The 20,703-nt window shown below is 48.3% G+C and overlaps 1 protein-coding gene across 9 annotated transcripts in view; it reads left to right on the top strand.

Annotated features, from left to right (window-relative positions):
- The first annotated feature begins 1,178 nt into the window (after positions 1-1,178).
- Positions 1,179-20,703, top strand: part of TPD52L2 (TPD52 like 2) — a 52,356-nt gene continuing 32,831 nt past the window's right edge. For 6 of the 9 annotated variants that reach the window (XM_075350481.1, XM_075350484.1, XM_075350479.1 and 3 more), the window contains exons 1-3: positions 1,179-1,250; positions 18,257-18,420; positions 19,995-20,143. In XM_075350481.1, the coding sequence (XP_075206596.1) occupies positions 1,232-1,250; positions 18,257-18,420; positions 19,995-20,143 (332 nt within the window). In that variant the 5' untranslated portion in view covers positions 1,179-1,231. Of the gene's footprint in view, positions 1,264-18,256; positions 18,421-19,994; positions 20,144-20,703 lie in introns of all 9 variants that reach the window. The other 3 variants (XM_075350480.1, XM_075350482.1, XM_075350483.1) reach the window with 3 other exon arrangements.

The following is a 20,703-nucleotide window of genomic DNA, read 5'->3' as shown; positions in this document are numbered from 1 at the left end:
GCTCCTCTGCTTCTCCACCCCGCGCTCCTCTGCCCTGCGCCCATTTGCTCTGTGCTCCTCTGCTTCTCCACCCCGCGCTCCTCTACCCTGCGCCCATTTGCTCTGTGCTCCTCTGCTTCTCCACCCCGCGCTCCTCTGCCCTGCGCCCATTTGCTCTGTGCTCCTCTGCTTCTCCACCCCGCGCTCCTCTGCCCTGCGCCCATTTGCTCTGTGCTCCTCTGCTTCTCTACCCTGCGCTCCTCTACCTTGCGCCCATTTGCTCTGTGCTCCTCTGCTTCTCCACCCCGCGCTCCTCTGCCCTGCGCCCATTTGCTCTCTGCTCTGTGCTTCTCAACCCCGCGCCCCTCTGTTCCATGCTTCTCAGCTCAGCGCTCCTCTTCTCTGTGCCCCTCCGTCCCACAGAAAATAGGAGGAAAGGGAGTCGGTGTCACCGGGTCCCATATGTTGTGCTGGCCTGGTTTAGCAATTAGGAGCAGAATCCTCCTCAAAAAGACGTTGTGTGCACATCCGTAAGGGTATGTTCACACAGGGCATTTTTGCATTGGTTTCATGCCATAAAAAAGCTGCTTTCAGAGTCCCAGCAAAGCCTATGAGATTTGAGGAATCTTCTGCGCACGCACACACCTAGTTTTTTTTTCCTCCTGGCTAAAATGTCAGCCTCCTTTTTTGCTGTGTTTTTGAAAGAAGCAGCATGTCACTTCTTTCCCCGTTTTTGCTGATTACCCACAGAAATCAATGAGGAAATGCAAAACCTAGGGTTATTTCCTGCCAAGAGATGAAGTTTTGCTGCAGAAAAAACGTCCTGTGTGAACATACCCTACCTAAAGGGTGACTTGTTATGGAGGATTTTTGGAAAAATACCACTACAAGTTTTTAAAAGCCGGAGGTGGCTTTAGCAAAAAAGAACAAACTGCAACAGACGCCATAATGTATTTTTCTACATCTCCTCTAATGGGAGAAAGACTTTCCACTTATTTACTACATGGAGTTGCCGTAGTTGTTCTTCAGGGCTCTGCCGTTGTCATCTCTGTAAAACGTTTTTAAGAAATTCTTGCTTTGTGAGATTTCAAAAACCTGTGATAGGGATGCAACCAAGACAATGGCGCCTTTCCTTCCCGCTGGGCGACATCATTCTGCCATGACGTCATTTACAAGCGACTCTAGTTCAGCTGTTGATATGTCGTCAAGTAGCCCCGCCCAGCATTGAAAACAACTTCCGGTCAACGAAGCAATGGATCCCGGCGGGCAGGGTGAGGAGAGCGGGTGAGGGGCTCGGTGCATGGGGTGGATTTGGGGGATTGCCGTGCTCTTAACCCTTACAAGGGCGGACACTGCTCGGTGTCCTGCCCGGAGGCGGTGCGGTGCTGTCACCCATCCCGTGGGATGACGATGCTGCGTGTCATGTCAGGAGCTGTCAGTGTGCGCAGCCAGACGGGAGGGGATAGTCCGCAGCACGGAGCACATAGTCACCATTGTGCAGGGGGAAAAGGGGGAGTACGTGTTGTCATTGAATGGGGGGCTGTCAATGTCACGTGCCTTTGGGGGGCGGGGAGCACATAGTCATGTGGTAACTACTGGGAGTGTGACACTGGGTGAGTGTTAGTGTGAGGTGGCGTTGGATGGGGCAGCTGTCAGTGTGTGGTGGGGGCCTTGCGTGGCTCCTGGGCAAGGGGTGGCCGTTTGGGCGTCGCGTGGCTCCTGGGCAGGGGGCGGCCGTTTGGGCGTCGCGTGGCTCCTGGGCAGGGGGCGGCCGTTTGGGCGTCGCGTGGCTCCTGGGCAGGGGGCGGCCGTTTGGGCGTCGCGTGGCTCCTGGGCAGGGGGCGGCCGTTTGGGCGCCGCGTGGCTCCTGGGCAGGGGGCGGCCGTTTGGGCGCCGCGTGGCTCCTGGGCAGGGGGCGGCCGTTTGGGCGCCGCGTGGCTCCTGGGCAGGGGGCGGCCGTTTGGGCGCCGCGTGGCTCCTGGGCAGGGGGCGGCCGTTTGGGCGCCGCGTGGCTCCTGGGCAGGGGGCGGCCGTTTGGGCGCCGCGTGGCTCCTGGGCAGGGGGCGGCCGTTTGGGCGCCGCGTGGCTCCTGGGCAGGGGGCGGCCGTTTGGGCGCCGCGTGGCTCCTGGGCAGGGGGCGGCCGTTTGGGCGCCGCGTGGCTCCTGGGCAGGGGGCGGCCGTTTGGGCGCCGCGTGGCTCCTGGGCAGGGGGCGGCCGTTTGGGCGCCGCGTGGCTCCTGGGCAGGGGGCGGCCGTTTGGGCGCCGCGTGGCTCCTGGGCAGGGGGCGGCCGTTTGGGCGCCGCGTGGCTCCTGGGCAGGGGGCGGCCGTTTGGGCGCCGCGTGGCTCCTGGGCAAGGGGCGGCTGTGGGTTGTTGCGTGGCTATGGGCAGGGTGACTGTTATGGCCTGATTGGATGTAACAAATAAGGGGGCTTGTAGTTTGCTCTGTCATGCTGTATGAAGGGGCATTTGTCCTGTTGTACTAGATGGAGGTGGCTGTTGGAATATCAGCTGACACTGTGTAGAGGTGGTGGGGTTGTCAGCGCACGTCTGGGTATATTGGTGGTGGGGTTGTAGCGCACGTCTGGGTATATTGGTGGTGGGGTTGTAGCGCGCGTCTGGGTATATTGGTGGTGGGGTTGTAGCGCGCGTCTGGGTATATTGGTGGTGGGGTTGTAGCGCGCGTCTGGGTATATTGGTGGTGGGGTTGTAGCGCGCGTCTGGGTATATTGGAGGTGGGGTTGTAGCGCGCGTCTGGGTATATTGGTGGTGGGGTTGTAGCGCGCGTCTGGGTATATTGGTGGTGGGGTTGTAGCGCGCGTCTGGGTATATTGGTGGTGGGGTTGTAGCGCGCGTCTGGGTATATTGGTGGTGGGGTTGTAGCGCGCGTCTGGGTATATTGGTGGTGGGGTTGTAGCGCGCGTCTGGGTATATTGGTGGTGGGGTTGTAGCGCGCGTCTGGGTATATTGGTGGTGGGGTTGTAGCGCGCGTCTGGGTATATTGGTGGTGGGGTTGTAGCGCGCGTCTGGGTATATTGGTGGTGGGGTTGTAGCGCGCGTCTGGGTATATTGGTGGTGGGGTTGTAGCGCGCGTCTGGGTATATTGGAGGTGGGGTTGTAGCGCGCGTCTGGGTATATTGGAGGTGGGGTTGTAGCGCGCGTTTGGGTATATTGGTGGTGGGGTTGTAGCGCGCGTCTGGGTATGTTGGTGGTGGGGTTGTAGCGCGCGTCTGGGTATGTTGGGGGTGGGGTTGTAGCGCGCGTCTGGGTATGTTGGGGGTGGGGTTGTAGCGCGCGTCTGGGTATATTGGTGGTGGGGTTGTAGCGCGCGTCTGGGTATATTGGTGGTGGGGTTGTAGCGCGCGTCTGGGTATATTGGTGGTGGGGTTGTAGCGCGCGTCTGGGTATATTGGTGGTGGGGTTGTAGCGCGCGTCTGGGTATATTGGACCTGCCAGGCACTGCTTATGTCTTTAGCAGACAAATGATTTGCTGAGTTACAGTCCAACCTGTTTGACCACTGTTTCTCCCAGTGAGAGCCTTGCTGGGTCAGGGTGGGCTGGTCTCCATACATACCAGATTGGCAGCAGACTCCCTTAAACATCACAGGGTCCTCTCTCCAATATCTAATCTGCGCTTTAGGCCTTAGGCTGAGTCTACATGATGCCTTTAGCAGCAGCGCACGTCAAGGAGCCCAAGATCACGCTGTCACTGATACGTCTCGGCGTAATACAAGTGAATGGGGTCTCGCTGAAGCCCACAAGGTCGTGGCCATAGTGGCTTTGTAGCCTCAGTCCGATTCACACGTCCATATTTCCATGGCATCTTTGTTTTGTTCATCTGAAACACAGCCGTTCATTAGGATTGCCGCGTTTGCTGTGACAGGAGGACTTACCTGTTTGGTTTTTGATGACTCTACATCTTGCGTTCCATTCTAATTTTAGCACTTTGTTTCATTGAGTGCCATCATATGCCATAGAGTAGTCGCTGTATTGTAAAATCCCATAGAGCTCCCCATATCCATCTGTGTGCTATCATACCACAGAGCGGTCATTGGGATACATTAGGCCTGGGCTATGCTGTGACGTGTTGTAGTGCTACTAATGGATTTTAACTATTTAGCTACAGCTGCTGTCCTGAGCAATACATTGAGTTATGTGGTTGATGGACTGTAGCTGTAACTAATTAGTACAAATTAGTAGAGAAAGAAGTATCAGGCAGTTGGAATTTCAGCTCCTGATTGTAAGGCTATGTGCGGACAGTTCACTGCAGAAATTTCTGCAGCGATCTGAAGAGCACATGTGCGCTTTAAATCGCTGCAGAAAATGTCCGTAGTGAGCGCCGATTCCATGCGCTCTGCCTGCAGCTCCTGCCATAGACAGAGCAGAAGCTGCCGGCAAAGCGCACGGAAGAAGTGACATGTCACTTCTTTTTACGCAGCGCTTCGGCAGTAGCCAAAGCGCTGCGCTCTAAAACGCCACGTGCGCACGGCCCCTGCACAATCTCCATAGACTGTGCAGGGGACGCAGGACGCATGCAGTTACGCTGCGCTACAAAGCGCAGCGTAACTGTATGTATTTACGCAACGTGCGCACATAGCCTTACGGTTTCAGGAGGTGATGAACTCCTCTCTCCCCATTGAAAACACATGCTCAGCTGAGTGCTTGTGTATGGGGCAGTCGGGATAGGTATCTGGTGGATGGTTTCCTCTTGTATATGTGTGAGCAGCTTATGCACAGACTGGTGATGTACAGCGTGGCTTTGGAGGCTGCTTACATTAGGGTGTTGCACGATGTTGGGGTGTGGTTCCATATGGTCATGATATCTCCTGGCAATATTTATGTAGTGCACGTGTTATCACTTCAGGAAGTTATCAGCTGGATAGCCCAAGTTTGTTCATTAGGGCTTATTCACATATTGCGCTCTTGTGTGTTTTGCTGCAATTTTCTGAATTTGTGGCAAAAACTTTGACTGTAACTGGGGTATAACCCCTTGTAAGTTGCACGATGAAGTAAAGCATTACACATTTTTTCATTGAAATCAAATGGGCTGCAGAATTGTCCAAAAATATAGATGTGCTTTGTGGCCACTTTCTCCTCTGGTGTAGGGCTGCAGAATCCTTTGGGAGCCAAACTCTCTGCTCTTTGAATGTTGAGACTAGAGATTAGAGTATGTGATGCCCATGTGAAGAAAGTCCCATAAGAGCTCTGTGTTTCTAATACGGTATATTTCAATCAATGTTCAGAGGGTACTTGGAAAAAACAGAAGTGTAAGTTCAAAGCAATGATTGCGTGCCGCCGTATGGCGTGGAGTGGCGGTTGCGTGCCGCCGTATGGCGTGGAGCGGCAGTTGCGTGCCGCCGTATGGTGTGGAGCGGCGGTTGCGTGCCGCCGTATGGCGTGGAGCGGCAGTTGCGTGCCGCCGTATGGCGTGGAGCGGCGGTTGCGTGTCGCCGTATGGCGTGGAGCGGCGTTTGCGTGCCGCCGTATGGCGTGGAGCGGCGGTTGCGGGCCGCCGTATGGCGTGGAGCGGCGGTTGCGGGCCGCCGTATGGCATGGAGCCGCAGTTGCGTGCTGCCGTATGGCGTGGAGCGGCGACTGTGTGGCGCCGTATGGCATGGAGCCGCAGTTGCGTGCTGCCGTATGGCGTGGAGCGGCGACTGTGGCGCCGTATGGCATGGAGCCGCAGTTGCGTGCCGCCGTATGGTGTGGAGCGGCGACTGTGTGGCGCCGTATGGCACGGAGCCGCAGTTGCATGCCGCCGTATGGCACAGAGCGGCGGTTGTGGGCCCAGGAGATGTGGTATGATCAGACCATGCCCCGCCCCTGTACAGTCAGACACAGCCATTACACAGTACATAGCAGGGGGACATATATAGGATTATCTCCGCACAGGAACATTTTATATAAACGCATCCAATTGTGGAAATTATTATCATTCCAAGATCTATTAATTAAAATGAACTTTGTGGGAAACTCCCAGTTGTGGCCACTGGTCTTCAGTCCTCGGCTCTTTGTCGTGAATCCATGGTTTGACAGCGTTGTCGTCACGTAATCATGCAGCTTTGCTATTGGAAGCCTTATTACCCAGTTTTACTAGACATAAGCATTACTGAGCAGCTGAATATGTTGCGACACAAGGACTCGTGTTGCCAGCGACATGCAGGGAAATGCTTTTTAATCAGAAAGGAGTAATACTAATAGAAGTACAAGCCTCCGCGTCCACAGATGAGTGATCGTCATCCTATTCGTTGGCCGTGGTTCTAGATTTACACAGGCTGATTGCAGATGGGAGACAGATTTAGGAACATGTGGTAGATTATGATTGCTCCTGTGAGCTCGCTGTCCAGAGAATCCTGCTGCACGAATGGCTGGAATTCCACACTCACCACCATCTGGCCTCAAGACGCCACATCTTCATGCACATCCATGAAATTAAAGGGGTCAAAAATGGGTTTATAGTGCGTACCCACTAAGGCTGGCTGTAGGGTGAGCAGGGAGGCAAACACTGCCTCTTTAAAAACAAATCTCCACCCTATAAAAAAAAGGGAAGTGATGTAATCATTGGTCATTAATAATATACAAGGGCGTATTATAGTGGTGACAGAGCAATGACACCCTGAAACTATCCTTGGGGTATAGGACAATCACATGCTGACATTTGGGCTACAGGACCTGACACTTGTGGTAGAGTATGACGGTATGCTGACACTTGGGGTTCAAAACAATGGCGGCATGTCACTAGGGTTACAGGCCAATGACACCTTAAAGGGGACCTGTCACCAGATTTGGGGCCTATAAGCTGCGGCCACCACTACTGGGCTCTTATATACAGCAATCTAACATGTTGTAAATAAGAGCCCAGGCTGCTGTGTAGAACGTAAAAATCACTTTTAGTCGCTGCCCTGGAGTTGGGTCAAATGGGCATCTCCGGTGCCTCCTTTTTCGGCCATCTTTGTCGTCCTTCTTCTGAAGCCGCTGTGCATGACGCGTCCTATGTCATCCATACTCACAGGCATTGAGGTCCTGCGCAGGCGCACTTTGATCTAACCTGAGCAGGGCCGATCAAAGTATTGTAGTGCGCCTGCGCGGGATCGGTGAGTGTGTATGATGTAGGACGCGTCATGCACACAGGCTTCATAAAGAGGGGCCGAAAGAGGAGGCACCGGAGAACAGAGACGCCCATGTGACCCAACTTCACTGCAGCAACCGTTTAGGTGAGTATTATAAAGTGATTTTTGTGTTGTCACAGCGGCCTGAGCTGTTATATACAGCATGTTAGAATGCTGTGTATAAGAGCCTGGTGGTGGTGGCCACAGCTTATAGGCCTCAAATCTGCTGACAGGTTGCCTTTAATATCAGGGAAGACACCCAGGCTAGGGTTGGTTGGTTCCCTTTAATTAATCAGGGTCATAGTATCCAGCAGCCACATTTTTAAAGAATAAGGCTCCAATTCAGTGATTATATTGCTTCTCTTTATGAGGAGGCGTATAATAATAATAATCTTTCTATAGCGCCAACATATTCCGCAGCGCTTTACAATTCAGGACATTGATATACAAACAAGTAACAGTTATAGAAAATACAATATTTAGAGGGAAAATAGACAACCCTGCTTGTGAGAGCTTACAATCTACAATGCGATGGGGAGGGAGTAGACAAGCTGTGGTGTTGCGTCCCAGCCCAACCCCCGTCCTGCCCTAGATGAGCCTATTTTGGCAGAGTTGAGAGAAACTGTTGTGAAAATGCCAAAAGTCTCCAGATTTTGAGGCTTTTCATAGTAATTTACTCTAGAATTCTGGTGAAATTGCTTTGCATAATCCAGGCCTAAGACTAGTTTTGCCTGTGCCTGCTCGGATTGGAAGACCTGGCATAAGTATTAGGCCTTAGGCTGCTTACGATCTTGCGTTGTTGTAAATCCGTCAGGTACATCGTTGCGACGCAACAACGGATTCGTAGTTTTTTTAGATATCAACTGACGCAATGGATGTGTTATTTCACAGGATTCCATTAACAGGAATCCTGTGAAAAAAACTGATCCGTTACATCCGCTGTGCGTCCGTTTTTTGACAGATCTGTCATGATCAGTTTGTGCTTGGGACAGCCCAATGGGTGTGCGAAACATGCTGGGCATGCTCAGGAGAGCTTGACGGAATCCAGCACCATAAACAGTTATTATATCTCTTGATGGATTGCGATGGAATCCTGTGCACTGTGGTTCTTTTTTTGCCGCTCCAAAAAACGTTACATTGTACTTTCATACCGCCCAGTCATTCCACAACTGATCCGCCACGCGGTGGACGCAACGCAAGGCAATCCGTCCTTAGTATAAGTCTATGGGGAAAAAACTGAATCCTGCAAAATATTTTGGAGGATACTGTAATTCCTCAAGGCGACGGATTATGACTGATGCAAAACAACGCAAGTGTGAACTTAGCCTTATTCAGGTGTCCATGTTGTCTGTTCATATGGATACAACACGCACCCATTATAGTATATGGTGCTATTCACATGTCCATGGTTTTTCAGACTGTCTCCATGCAAATCACTCGGTGTCCTTTTTTTTTCCCGGCAGCATCGGTGACCAGGGCCAATACAAGTCTATAAGTCCATGAAAAACATGTACAGCCCATGGATGTCATCCATGTATAACCCGTGTGCTGTACGTGTTTAGCATTGACATAGGAGAAGCTGTGTAATTTCTTTTATTTAATTCTCCATGTAAAACATTAATTGACACCATTTTTTCGCCCATGCGTTTTAAATGCGGATGTGTGAATGCGGCCTTAGTAAAAATCTATGTAATCCCCGGATGTTTGCAACATAAATTGCTCGCAGTCATCAGTATGACTTTATGGAAATGGTTCTCGTCTTGCAGCTATTGCTGAGTTGCATGTACACTATGTTACAGACTAATTGCACTCATTACTGTGTCTATAGACATAACTTACAGAATCACAAAAGAAAAGCCATCAGGCAAGTAAGGATATAGAGCAAGTTGAGGTTCAACAGCAAGGATCCTGTCATTATCTGCTTCCTCTGACCGTACACAGGCATCAGTCACACAGTCTATAATCTCACTTATTCCCTGCTCGTTTTTCGTCGCACTTCCTTTAGTATTAGTAGCCGCCATAGTTTATTGCAGGTTTCAAACTGGAAGGAAACCAGAAGCATGGGTCTAGCTTCTTGATGCTGTTCAGTGAGGTGATGATATGGGGCTTATTTTCCTCTAAGTTTGCACTGTCAATATATTAGGCCAAAAAATGGAATCTAAAGTTTTGGCCCTGCAGTCACGTCCCCACATCTTCTATCACTCCCCTGAGACAGGAGGTCACCAGAGGCTGGTGTGGCAGCCACATACCACCGCTTCTGCCACCGCCGTCACATGGTGATGGAGAAAGGACAGCCGCTTCGAGGGCTGATGACACGCTTGTGCGCTAGCCGCCTGGCTCTTCAATCCCCGCTGCTTCTTTTTCTGAAATAAGACCTTATCAAGGGGCGGTGATGTAAGCAGGGTGAGTGATTCCAGTGTGGACCAATGATGATGATTTATTTGAGGGTGGTGATGGAAGCTGTGGGGCTGATGAGACTATGCTTGTGTCACCACCGTCTGATGACATCTCATCTTAGGAAAAGAGGCAGCAGGGACAGGAGGTGTAGTGATGGCCATTGCAAAGCTGGTCAGTTCTCAATCACCTTCTTTGGAAAAGGACATAATCAAGGGATGGCGGTGGTAAGTGACCGCCGCCTGATCTCCTGTTCTAGGGAATGGGGTGGGTGATAGAAACTGTGGGGAAGTGATTGCAGTGCCATTCTCCTGTGATGTCCCGCTATTCTCCCATCCAAAGGAAATGTCACAGTAAGTAAAAAGTGAGTTATAGGAAGAATGGTAAGGAATCTTGTATTAATCCGAATTACAAAAGTGTGTAGGCCTTAAAGATGGATATCTATAAAGCGTATCGGACAACCTCAGTGTTGGCGATTCTTCGGTCATCATCACAAACTGATTAACGGTGTATATTTTTTTCCCCTAGTAGTACGGTAGTCATTGCTGTATGGGGTTTTGTTTTGTTTTTGGTGGGGGGGTTTCTTTTATAGATTTTTTTTTTTTTTATTTTTTAGATCTACAGATCTTTGTTCATGTTGGCATTTGATGACCAGTTTTCATCACATGTCTATGGCTAAATTAGGGGCTCATGTAAACATACATGTTTTTCTTGCATAGTTACATAATATGGCACTCCTAGAAGTCTAAGGGCCCCTAATTTACCTTTGTCGTTTTGTTTTCCTCATTCATTTTGTATGGAAAATTTTTACCACTTGTCTCTTGGAGATATTGAAAAAATACCTTGGAGACAGGGAAAGATAGAAAGAGACAAACGCGGCTCCAATCTGAGTGTAGTGAGTTTTTTTATATATAAAGGTGTTGAAATAGTGGAACTCTCACCTGATTCACAGGATAGAAAGCCTGGAATAATCCAAAAGGAGTTGATCCATTTTCCAATAGGATTATGGTGCAGTATGCAGCAATCGCACGGGATACTATAGAGGAGCCCTCCATCAGGTCTATTTAGTAAAATAAGTTCCAAAGGCTATTACCAGTCGTGTGGCGCTCCTGCTACCAATGGTGGAACATATTGGATGATTTTTGGTCATATGACTGGACCAATATACAAATAAGTAAAGAGATTTTATTTGTACATTAAAATATGGTTAATTATACAACGCGTTTCGGCTCTGATGTTTTACCCTTCAGCCTTCTTCAGGTGTAATTGTGAGAAAAAAGATGTATACATGTGCACGAGCCCTTATATATACCGTAGTCTCCCATTCCTCTGTAGTGTGCAGAAAGCTTATTAACGAGAGAGTCTCATTGTGTGTGATCTCTGGACTGACCCGATGTCCGGAGCTCGGCTTCCTGTGACTTCCTTTGTTCTGTGTCAGCACATCTGCAGGACGCTGTTATCTGGCCGCTATGTGTTTGTATAGGATGTGTCATTGAGGGAGATCTAATTTCCTCAGTTGCACGGAATATGTCTGGCTCTCTGCAGATAGTTCTAATGTTCCTGATCAAATCACATTACGCTTTGTAGAAGAAGTCAGGAACAGGCTTCTGTGGAAAGAAGGCCATTTCCTGTTTGTGGGCAGCTTCCTACGGACTGGTTCCAATTTCACTGTCTCCTCTATTGTGGGCCGGGTTTTTTATGTTTGTGGGTTTGTTTTGGTTTTTTTTGGTTTTTTTTTTTTAACAGCCTTCAGCTTGGTCTCGAGTCATGTCGACTTGATGCATGAACGTTTTGTAGGAAGAACGATCATGCGCAAACCTAAATAGGTCCACCAGGGTCTTCTCTGCCACTATCTTTAGGGTATGTGCCTGCTATCGGGACTCGCTACGTTCTGGTCTGCGGGACCACGAGTCTCCTCCTTAGGAGACCACAGCTGCTTGTACCCACGATCATGGTTTGAGCGACTGCAGTCTCTCGCATGTATTCTCCCTACGGAGCACACATGCGAATCCGCAGCACACAATTGACATGCTGCGGTCAGAAAAGATGCACCCCAGGTCAGTGTTTTCTGCGGAAAAAACAAGCACAGTGGGCACGGGATTTCTAGAAATCCCATCCTCTATGCTTGTACTGTACAACGCAGCGTTTTGGACGCAGCTGGAGCATGCTACATCCAAAATGCTGCAAACACTGATCATGGTCACACACCTCTATAAGTATCAAGCCATCAGCATGCTGGTCTTCCTCTTTGCCTTCTATCCATTTGACCATGATGTTTTTCTCCCGTGATTGCTCTCTTCTTATCATTCGTACAAAGTAGGCAAGTCGTAGCTTGGTGATCCTTGCTTTGAGTGACCTGTCCGACTTGATTTGCTCCAACATTGATTTATTTGTTCTTTTTGCCATCCGTAGTACTGATAACCTCCTTCTCCAGCACCACATTTCGAAGGCATGGATTCTTCTTCTTTTATTGTCCAGGTTTTGCATCCATTTGTTACTACAAAAAAAGACAAGACTATGTATGAGCCGTGTCTTGGTCACCAGTGTAAAGCCCGCTTTACACGCTGCAATGTATCTTACAATGTGTCGGCGGGGTCACGTCGTAAGTGACGCACATCCAGTATTGTAAGTTACATTGCAGTGTGTGACAGCTACGTGCGATTGCGATTGAACGGTAAAATGTTCATCGCACGCACGTCGTTCATTCCTCATGGATTGCACGTCAGGTTGTTCATCGTACCCGGGGTAGCGCACATCGCAGTGTGTGACACCCCGGGAACGATGAACAGATCTTACCAGCGTCCTGTGGCTCCCGGCCCACAATGCGGAAGGAAGGAGGTGGGCGGGATGTTTACGTCCCGCTCAGCTCCGCCCCTCCGCTTCTATTGGCCGGCTGCCGCGTGACGTCTATGTGACGCCAAACGTCCCTCCCACTCCAGGAAGTGGACGTTCGCCGCCCACATCGAGGTCGTATGGACGGGTAAGTACGTGTGACGGGGGTTAATCGTTTGTGCGGCACATTCAACAAATTGAACGTACCGCATATACGATGGGGGCGTTGCAAATCGCATACGATATCGTATGTGAAATTGCAACGTGTAAAGCAGGCTTAATGTTCCTTGATTTAAGGACCTTGTCCATTGACTTCACATATTAACTTCCAGTGTCGTCGCTGCATCTTGAGAGATCGTTGATCTGAGTAGATTGAAGGCCTTTCAGTTCATCACCGTCCATCTCAAATGTGTCCCGGTCGTATCTGGCAGTAGTCAATATCTTTGTCGTCTTTGTATTGAGTAGGAGTTCCATGTTTGGGCTTTCCGTCTTGATACTTTATAATAAGTGCTTCCATCCATCTATGCTTGTTGCTATAAATGTTGCTTCGTCTGCGTATTTAACCCCTTAGCGACCCTTGATGTACTGGGTACATCATAGATCGTGTCACTATGATCGCCGTGGTGAGCCGCACACATATCAGCTGATTTCACAGCTGACGTGTGCCTGCTAGTTGCGAGTGGAATTGCATTCCACCCGCGACTATTAACCCCTTACATCTTGCTGCCAAAATCTGGCAGCGAGATGTATATGCGCGCCGCCGTTAGGATAACTTTCCCCGCCCCCATCGGAAGTCACGTGACTTCCGGTGGTTGCCATGGTAGCACAGGGTCATGTGATGACACCTGTAGCTAACATGAGTCACTTTCTCTCAATGCCGGCATTGAGAGTAAAGCAGCATATCTTCTGATCTCAGCTCTGTAGCTGTGATCTGAAGATATGGAAGAGCGATCAGACTGCTGATCGTTATAGTCCCCTAAGGGACCTAGTAAAATAAATTAAAAAAAAGTTTAAAAAAAAATAAAAAAACCTTAAAGTTCAAATCACCCCCCTTTCGCCCCATTTAAAATTCAAGGATTAAAAAATATACACATACAGTATTTGGTATTGCCGTATTTAGAAATGCCCGATCTATTAAAATATAAAATCAATTAATCTAATCTAAACGGTGTAGCTGAAAAAAAATTCTAAACGCCAAAATTACGTTTTTTGGTCGACGCAAAATGCAGTAACAGGCGATCAAAACATAGCATCTGCGCAAAAATGGTACCTTTAAAAATGTCAGCTCGAGACGCAAAAAATAAGCCAGATACCGAAAAATGAGAACGCTATTGGTTTTGGAAAATGGCGCAAAACGTGCGCCACTTTTTTTGGACAAACTTGTGGGTTTTTTTAACCCTTTAGATACAAGTAAACCTATACATGTTTGGAGTCTCCAAACTCTCAATGACCTGAGGCATCACTGCGACACATCAGTTTTACCATATAATGAATAAAATATCCCAAAAACTATTGTGCGATCACACTTTTTCTGCACTTTTTCCACACTTGAAATTTTTTTGCTGTTATCCAGTACACTATATGGTAAAACCTATGGTTTCATTTAAAAGTAAAACTCGCCCCGCAAAAAACAAGCCCTCGTATGGGAAGATTGACGGAAAAATAAAAGTTACAGTTCTCAGAAGAAAGAGTGGGTATAAAAACAGAGCGGAAAAATACGAAACACCCGGTGGCTGAAGGGGTTAAGATTTTTGATGATGCATCCTGCAATTTTGATTTCTTCTTTCTTCACTCATCATATTTATTAGTTTTATTGGAATATTGTCATATCCAGGTGCTTTGTTTTATGACCGAAGCTTTATCGCCGCAACGACTTCTCTTAAGATCTTCGGTTCGCTATCATTTCCAGTCTTTCTTCCCGTATCACCGAGTTGTTCTTGTAGACGTGTTCCTTGTATGCTTTCCTTGATCTGTTCTGGCTCAGTTAGTTTGTTCTTGTTGGCGTCTTTGAATACTCTACTGTTGCTTGAACCCTTCTTCGTATCTTTTGGTATGTCTTCCTGCTCTTGCCCTTCAGTTGTTCGTTTCCTATCTATGTACACATCTTTTGGTAATAAAGTTCTTTGCTCAAATGGCTTTTTAATCTTTTACGGATGTCTGCGTCTTTGCTTTTGCCATTCGTCTTTCTTTGATTATCTTTAGGGTCTCTTGGGGTGGCCGTGGGGTGTCTCTTCTGCTTCTGGTTTGTCTTTCTGGCTTCTTCAGTAATAGTCCTTACAGGTATCCATACATCATCAGGCTTTCTTTCATCCATGTCCAGTGATATAAATCGGTTGTGCAGACTGTTCCAAAAAAGTTCAGGTATGTTGGTCAAATCGAAATTGGAAATGTCCTGTGGTCTAGTCCGTTAGCGTAGCATAACTCTAATCTTTGCTGTTAAAGGTTCATTATCAGTTTCACAGTGATTTCCTGGCCTTGTTTTCTCGGTAGTGATCGACGGCCTCCATCTTTGTTGAACACACATGTAGTCAATCTGATTCTTATAGGCCCCCATTCGATGATAGCCATGTGTAATGTCTCCATTTGTGATTTTTGGAAGAAGGTCTTCATGATTGACAGGTTGTCTTACAAAAGTCAATCGTCGTCCAGCCTCGTTTCGTTCACCAAATCCAGAGTTTCCAACAACGATCCCATGTTTGCCATGGCACGCTTTGGCATTCAAGTCTCCCATGATGAGTAATGGGGGGGGTTACACTGACGCAGCGATATCGCTGGTGTCAGCACTCGCCCCCGTCGTTTGTGCGTCACGGGCAAATTGCTGCCCGTGGTGCACAAAATCGTTTTGAGCCGTCACACGGACTTACCTGCCTAGCGACGTCACTGTTTCCGGTGAACCGCCTTCTTTCTAAGGGGGCGGTTCGTGCGGTGTCACTAAGCGACCGCCCAATAGAAGCGGAGTGGCAGAGATGAGCGGGACATAACATCCCGCCCACCTCCTTCCTCATTGCCAGCGGCCGCAGGTAAGCTGCAGTTCGTCGTTCCCGAGGTGTCACACGTAGCGATGTGTGCTGCCTCGGGAACGACTAACAACCTGCGTGCTCAACAATCAACGATTTTTTAAAAAGGAACAACGTGTCAACGATGGACGATAAGGTGAGTATTTTCCATTGTTAACGATCGTTCCTTGCTGTCACACGCAACGACGTCGCTAACGATGCCGGATGTGCGTCACGGAATCCGTGACCCCGGCGATATATCATTAGATCCGTCATTGCGTGTAACAGGGCCTTAAGTCTTCTTTTGGTGTCTTGTCAATTTCTTGTTGAATTCGATCATAGAATAGTTGAAGGTCCTCCTCCTCTGCATCTGTTGTTGGTGAGTAGACTTGTATAATTGTGATATGAATTGGCCCTCCTTGTAGTCGTACCGAGATGGCTCTGTCACTGACTGCCTTGTACTTCTTCACAGTGCCAGTCAATTTTTGGTTAAAAATAAAAGCGACACAGTTCCTCCTTCAGTTATCATTGCCAGAATAATACTCATTGTTTGTTTGACTGGAAATGTCCAGATTGAGTCCATGTTTGTTTGCTAATTCCAAGTAGAGTCCTATGCTGTCCATTTCGGCTTTCACGATGTCGAATTTGCCTTGGTTCATGGTTCGTACAGTCTACGTTCCGAATTTTGAGATCTCTGCAGCTTTTGATCTTCCCTATTTTGACCAAGCGATATCATCACCAGGACGTCCTTGTGACTTTGATCCTGACGTGTAATGAGACTTGATCTTAAGGCCCCGTCACACTAAGCAACATCGCTAGCAACATCGCTGCTAACGAACAACTTTTGTGACGTTGCTAGCGATGTTGCTGTGTGTGACATCCAGCAACAACCTGGCCCCTGCTGTGAGGTCGTTGGTTGTTGCTGAATGTCCTGGGCCATTTTTTAGTTGTTGCTGTCCCGCTGTGAAGCACAGATCGCTGTGTCTGACAGCGAGACAGCAACAACTAAATGTGCAGGCAGCAGGAGCCGGCTTCTGCAGAGGCTGGTAACCAATGTAAACATCGGGTAACCAAGAAGCCCCGTCCTTGGTTACCCGATATTTACCTTTGTTACCAGCCTCCGCCACTCTCACTGTCAGTGCCGGCTCCTGCTCTGTGCACGTGTAGCTGCAGGACTCATCGGGTTAATTAACCCGATGTGTGCTGTAGCCAGGAGAGCAGGGAGCCAGCGCTAAGCAGTGTGCGCAGCTCCCTGCTCTGTGCACATGTAGCTGCAGGACACATCGGGTAATTAACCCGATGTGTGCTGTACTAGGAGAGCAGGGAGCCAGCGCTCAGTGTGCGCTGCTCCCTGCTCTCTGCACGTGTGGCTGGTTGCTGGTGAGCTCACCAGCAACTCGTGTAGCCAAGCTCCAGTGATCCCTGCCAGGTCAGGTTGCTGGTGGGATCGCTGGAGCGTCGCAGTGTGACATCTCACCAGCAACCTCCTAGCAACTTACCAGCGATCCCTATCGTTGTTGGGATCGCTGGTAAGTTGCTTAGTGTGACTGGACCTTTACTCAGATTGACCATCGGCTCTTCCTCAGTAGCTTGTTGAGTGCCTTCACACCTAGTGGTGCATCATATAGTACTATATCGAATTGCTTAAATTGTACTCTCCATCAGGTTTTCTTGGCATAATACGGAAGTAGATTGCCAGGCCTTTCCTCCGTGCACTAATGTGGTTGGCTAGGTAGGAGTCCCATATTATTGGTCTTATTAATGTTGTAGTTTTTGTTCAAAAACTTGGGTATTTTAATAGTGGGTACAAATGGATGACCTGTTCCTCTCTGTAGTCGTTCTTTAGTTTGTAGTCTACCATAATAATTTCCCTATAAATTTGTTAGCATTTTAAAGTATCTAGTAAATCAGAGTATGAGAAAACATTTTCTGAAGCCATCAGCATTTTTTACTTCCGTCAGCACAGAATGACGTTTCAGACCAAGTACAGGCACTCGGTGCACAATAACTACTGGACTAAACATTTATGTGCACCGTCCCACGTACTTGTTTTCCCTCTATTTCCACGCCCACCCCCCTTGACATCTCTAGCTTTATAGATCCAGAAAACTATGGACATAGAGGGCAAAAAAAGTATGTGCACTTAAATGTTAAGCTCCGCCATGGTGCACCTAGCACTTGTACTTGGATATTAAGGCTGTGTGCCCACGAACAGGGTTCACAGCGTTTTATATGCAATGTGTTTTCGCTGCGTTCCAAACGCTGCATTGTACAGTACAAGCACAGTGGATGGGTTTCTAGAAATCTGCCTACTGTGCTTTTTTTTTTCTGCAGCGTAAACTGACCAGCGGTGTGGCTTCCCAAGCCGCAGCATGTCAATTTATTGCTGCGGAGACGCGAGTGTTCTCCGCAGGGAGAACCAAGAGAAAGTCCATGGGTACAAGCAGCTGAGGTCTCCTGTGAAGAACACTCGCCACCCTGTAGAAGAGGACATGCTGTGTCCAGAGCGCAGCATGTCCGGATCGTTTGCACATACCCGAACAGTCATTCTGTGCTGACAGTCCTTTTAATTCTGTCCTCTCCATTTGGTCTGATCATAGCTTTGTCTGTAATTTCTCTGCATTTTCTTTAGTTTCGTAGCTTTTTATTTGCCGCACGCTTGGTCCAGAGATTGACACGTATACAATCTAGTGGACACACGTTTCCCGTGACAGCTAGTTAATCTGATGGGTGAAATGGCTAACCACCCCTTTTACATTGTTTTGTTGGTGGGCTCCAAATTAGCCTAACTAAAGAGCTACTTCATAGAGTGCCCCTTATGTGTACTAGGCTTTTTGGGAGCTATTTTGACCACCAGCTTGTTCCAGCTACCGGCTGTATGCTTCTTGCTCTGAATATTGCCTGCTTGCCCCCTTCCCTCTGACTTTCCTTCTCCTCCCCTGACAGACATCAACCTTAACTCTCCCAACAAAGGTTTGCTGTCTGACACCATGACGGACGTGCCAGTGGGCCCAGCAGGATCCAGAGTGCCAGCCGATGCTGCTGGAGGAGCGCTGCCAGAGGGCTTGACCGAGGCCGAAGCGGAGGAACTGCGCTGTGACCTGACCAAGGTGCGTCCCATATTACCTGTTTAAAGGAGGGTTTGGGCTGAAAAGCTGTAACTTTCGAGTGGAGTTCTCGGAGTAAGAGCTTCTTTCAAGTTACCTGGCCATCTGGCTTTTGTCTTCCCTCCAGCATGGTACTGAAATGTTGGAGGTAAACTGACAATGAACTTTATCTCATAGCTTTCTGTGGTATTATTTCCATTCATTTTGCTCTGTAATGATCCAGCTGTGGACATCAGACCGGTGCACAAGTTTGCAACTGTTGTTCCCAGCTAAGGCATTAAAGGGAACCTGTCACCGGATGTTTATAATACTCACCTAACTGTCCATGCGGAGCAGACTGGCTGGATGGGCGTCTCTGTTCTCCATGTCCGCTCCTCCTCTTTCGGCCATCTTTGTCCTCCTTCTGAAGCTAGTGTGGATGATGCGTTCTACGTCATCTACACTAGCCGACATTGAGGTCCTGCTTAGGCAATGCTTTGCTCTGCCCTACTCAGGGCCGATCAAACTGCTCCTTTGCAGGACCTCAATCTCTGCTTGTGTGTATGACGTAGAACGCATCATCCACACTAGCTTCAGAAGGAGGACAAAGATGGCCGAAAGAGGAGGCCTGGACCCAGAGAACAAGGACACCTATCCGACCAGTCTGCTCTGCACCGACCGTTAGGTGAGTATTATAAACATATGGTGATGGGTTCCCTTTAAAAAAAAAAAAAAAACAAAAAAAAAAACTACCCAGACACAACATATGTATGAAAAAAACCACCTAAACTTACAAACACCCTGTTCTAAGCGTATACTATCAAAAAGAATACACAATGTTATGGTAATGTGACGATTAGTGATGCGTGAACTTTTTGATACTTGAGTGTTAAGAGTATAATGGAAGTCAATGGGGAACCAGAGCATTTTTTCGAAACTTTTTTGGAAAAATGCTAGAGTTCCCCATTGACTTCCATTATACTAAAGTACCAAGCGCCTGAGCATCCAAATGCTCGTTATGAGTACCAAACACTTGCTCATCACTAGTGACGTTTACAGACAATTATGATAAAAAAAATAAATGTTAATGCCCTCATCCACACTTGAGAAGGCCGATATAGCCTGGATGGACAGTCAAATTTGTGTGGGGACCGCCCATCTCTCCCCTGACAGATAATGTCGGGGGGAAATAAGGGTCTATCAATTTGGACTTTTCTTATTGAGGAGATGAGGCCAGAGCGGTCTGACTGTTTCCATCTCTCACTTCTATGCACATGACTGTTCGGAAAAGCCAAACAATCATGTATGGTGGAGTCTAGAGAGAGATTAGACAATCATTCACCTCCTGGCAATCTAATGTGCATGGGAACATTTCTTCTTCTGCACAGTACATGTTCCCTTCAGTTTGACGTCTGCCTTTACCTATTGCATCACCGTTATCAGGAGCGTCCACTTGTCTATTTATACATACAGGCTATTTTAGAAGTTATTTGGCAATTCCACATTTATGCAACTTATTGCCTAACTCGCTCATTAGATATTTTCATATTTCTGTGATATTAGATGCCTTTTAGGGTTTGGGTTTTTTTGTCTTATAGGTGGAGGAGGAGATTCTTACTCTGCGGCAAGTTCTGGCTGCCAAGGAGCGTCACGCAGCAGAGCTGAAGAGAAAGCTGGGACAAACTCCGCTAAACCAACTGAAGCTCAACCTCTCCAAGAGTCTGCATGACGTCCAAATGTCTAATGCGTGAGTTGTCCCTTTGTCCCCCAGAGAAATGTTTTACCTTGCTATTACTCCTTAATGCATTGGTGGCATAGCCTAAGAATATTATCAGTGGGGTCCAACTGGACCATTGCTGATCATCAGAATAAATAGTGCTGCCATGCGCTTTCCGTATTCCATTGTAGAGCTACCTACGGATAATACGGTTTACAAACTTTAGGCTGGAAGTAGCAATATTCCCTTAGTTTATTATGATTGAACTTAAAGGGGTTGTCCACTACTTTGACATTGATGGCCTATCCTTAGGATAGGTCATCAATGTCTGATTAGCCGTGGTCTGACACTCCACCCCCCTGCCGATCAACTGGTCCCTGCGGCGGCAGCAAGTAGCCGCAAATCCTCAGTTCTGGCCCTGCTCTGTCTTCTAATAGCGGCTGTGGCTGGGTACTGTACATCCGCCTCCTATTGATTAGAATGGGAGGCAGATATGCAGTACCCGGCCGGTATCCGAAGATGGAGCAGCGCCGGAACTGAGCATTTCCTGCTGCCGCCAGGACGGAGAACAGCTGATCAGTGGGGGTGGG

This window comes from Anomaloglossus baeobatrachus, chromosome 5, assembly GCF_048569485.1.
Source record: "Anomaloglossus baeobatrachus isolate aAnoBae1 chromosome 5, aAnoBae1.hap1, whole genome shotgun sequence".
Taxonomy (NCBI): Eukaryota; Metazoa; Chordata; class Amphibia; order Anura; family Aromobatidae; genus Anomaloglossus; species Anomaloglossus baeobatrachus.
The sequence above is the reverse complement of the archived record's forward strand: the minus strand, read 5'-3'. Positions and strand labels throughout refer to the sequence as shown.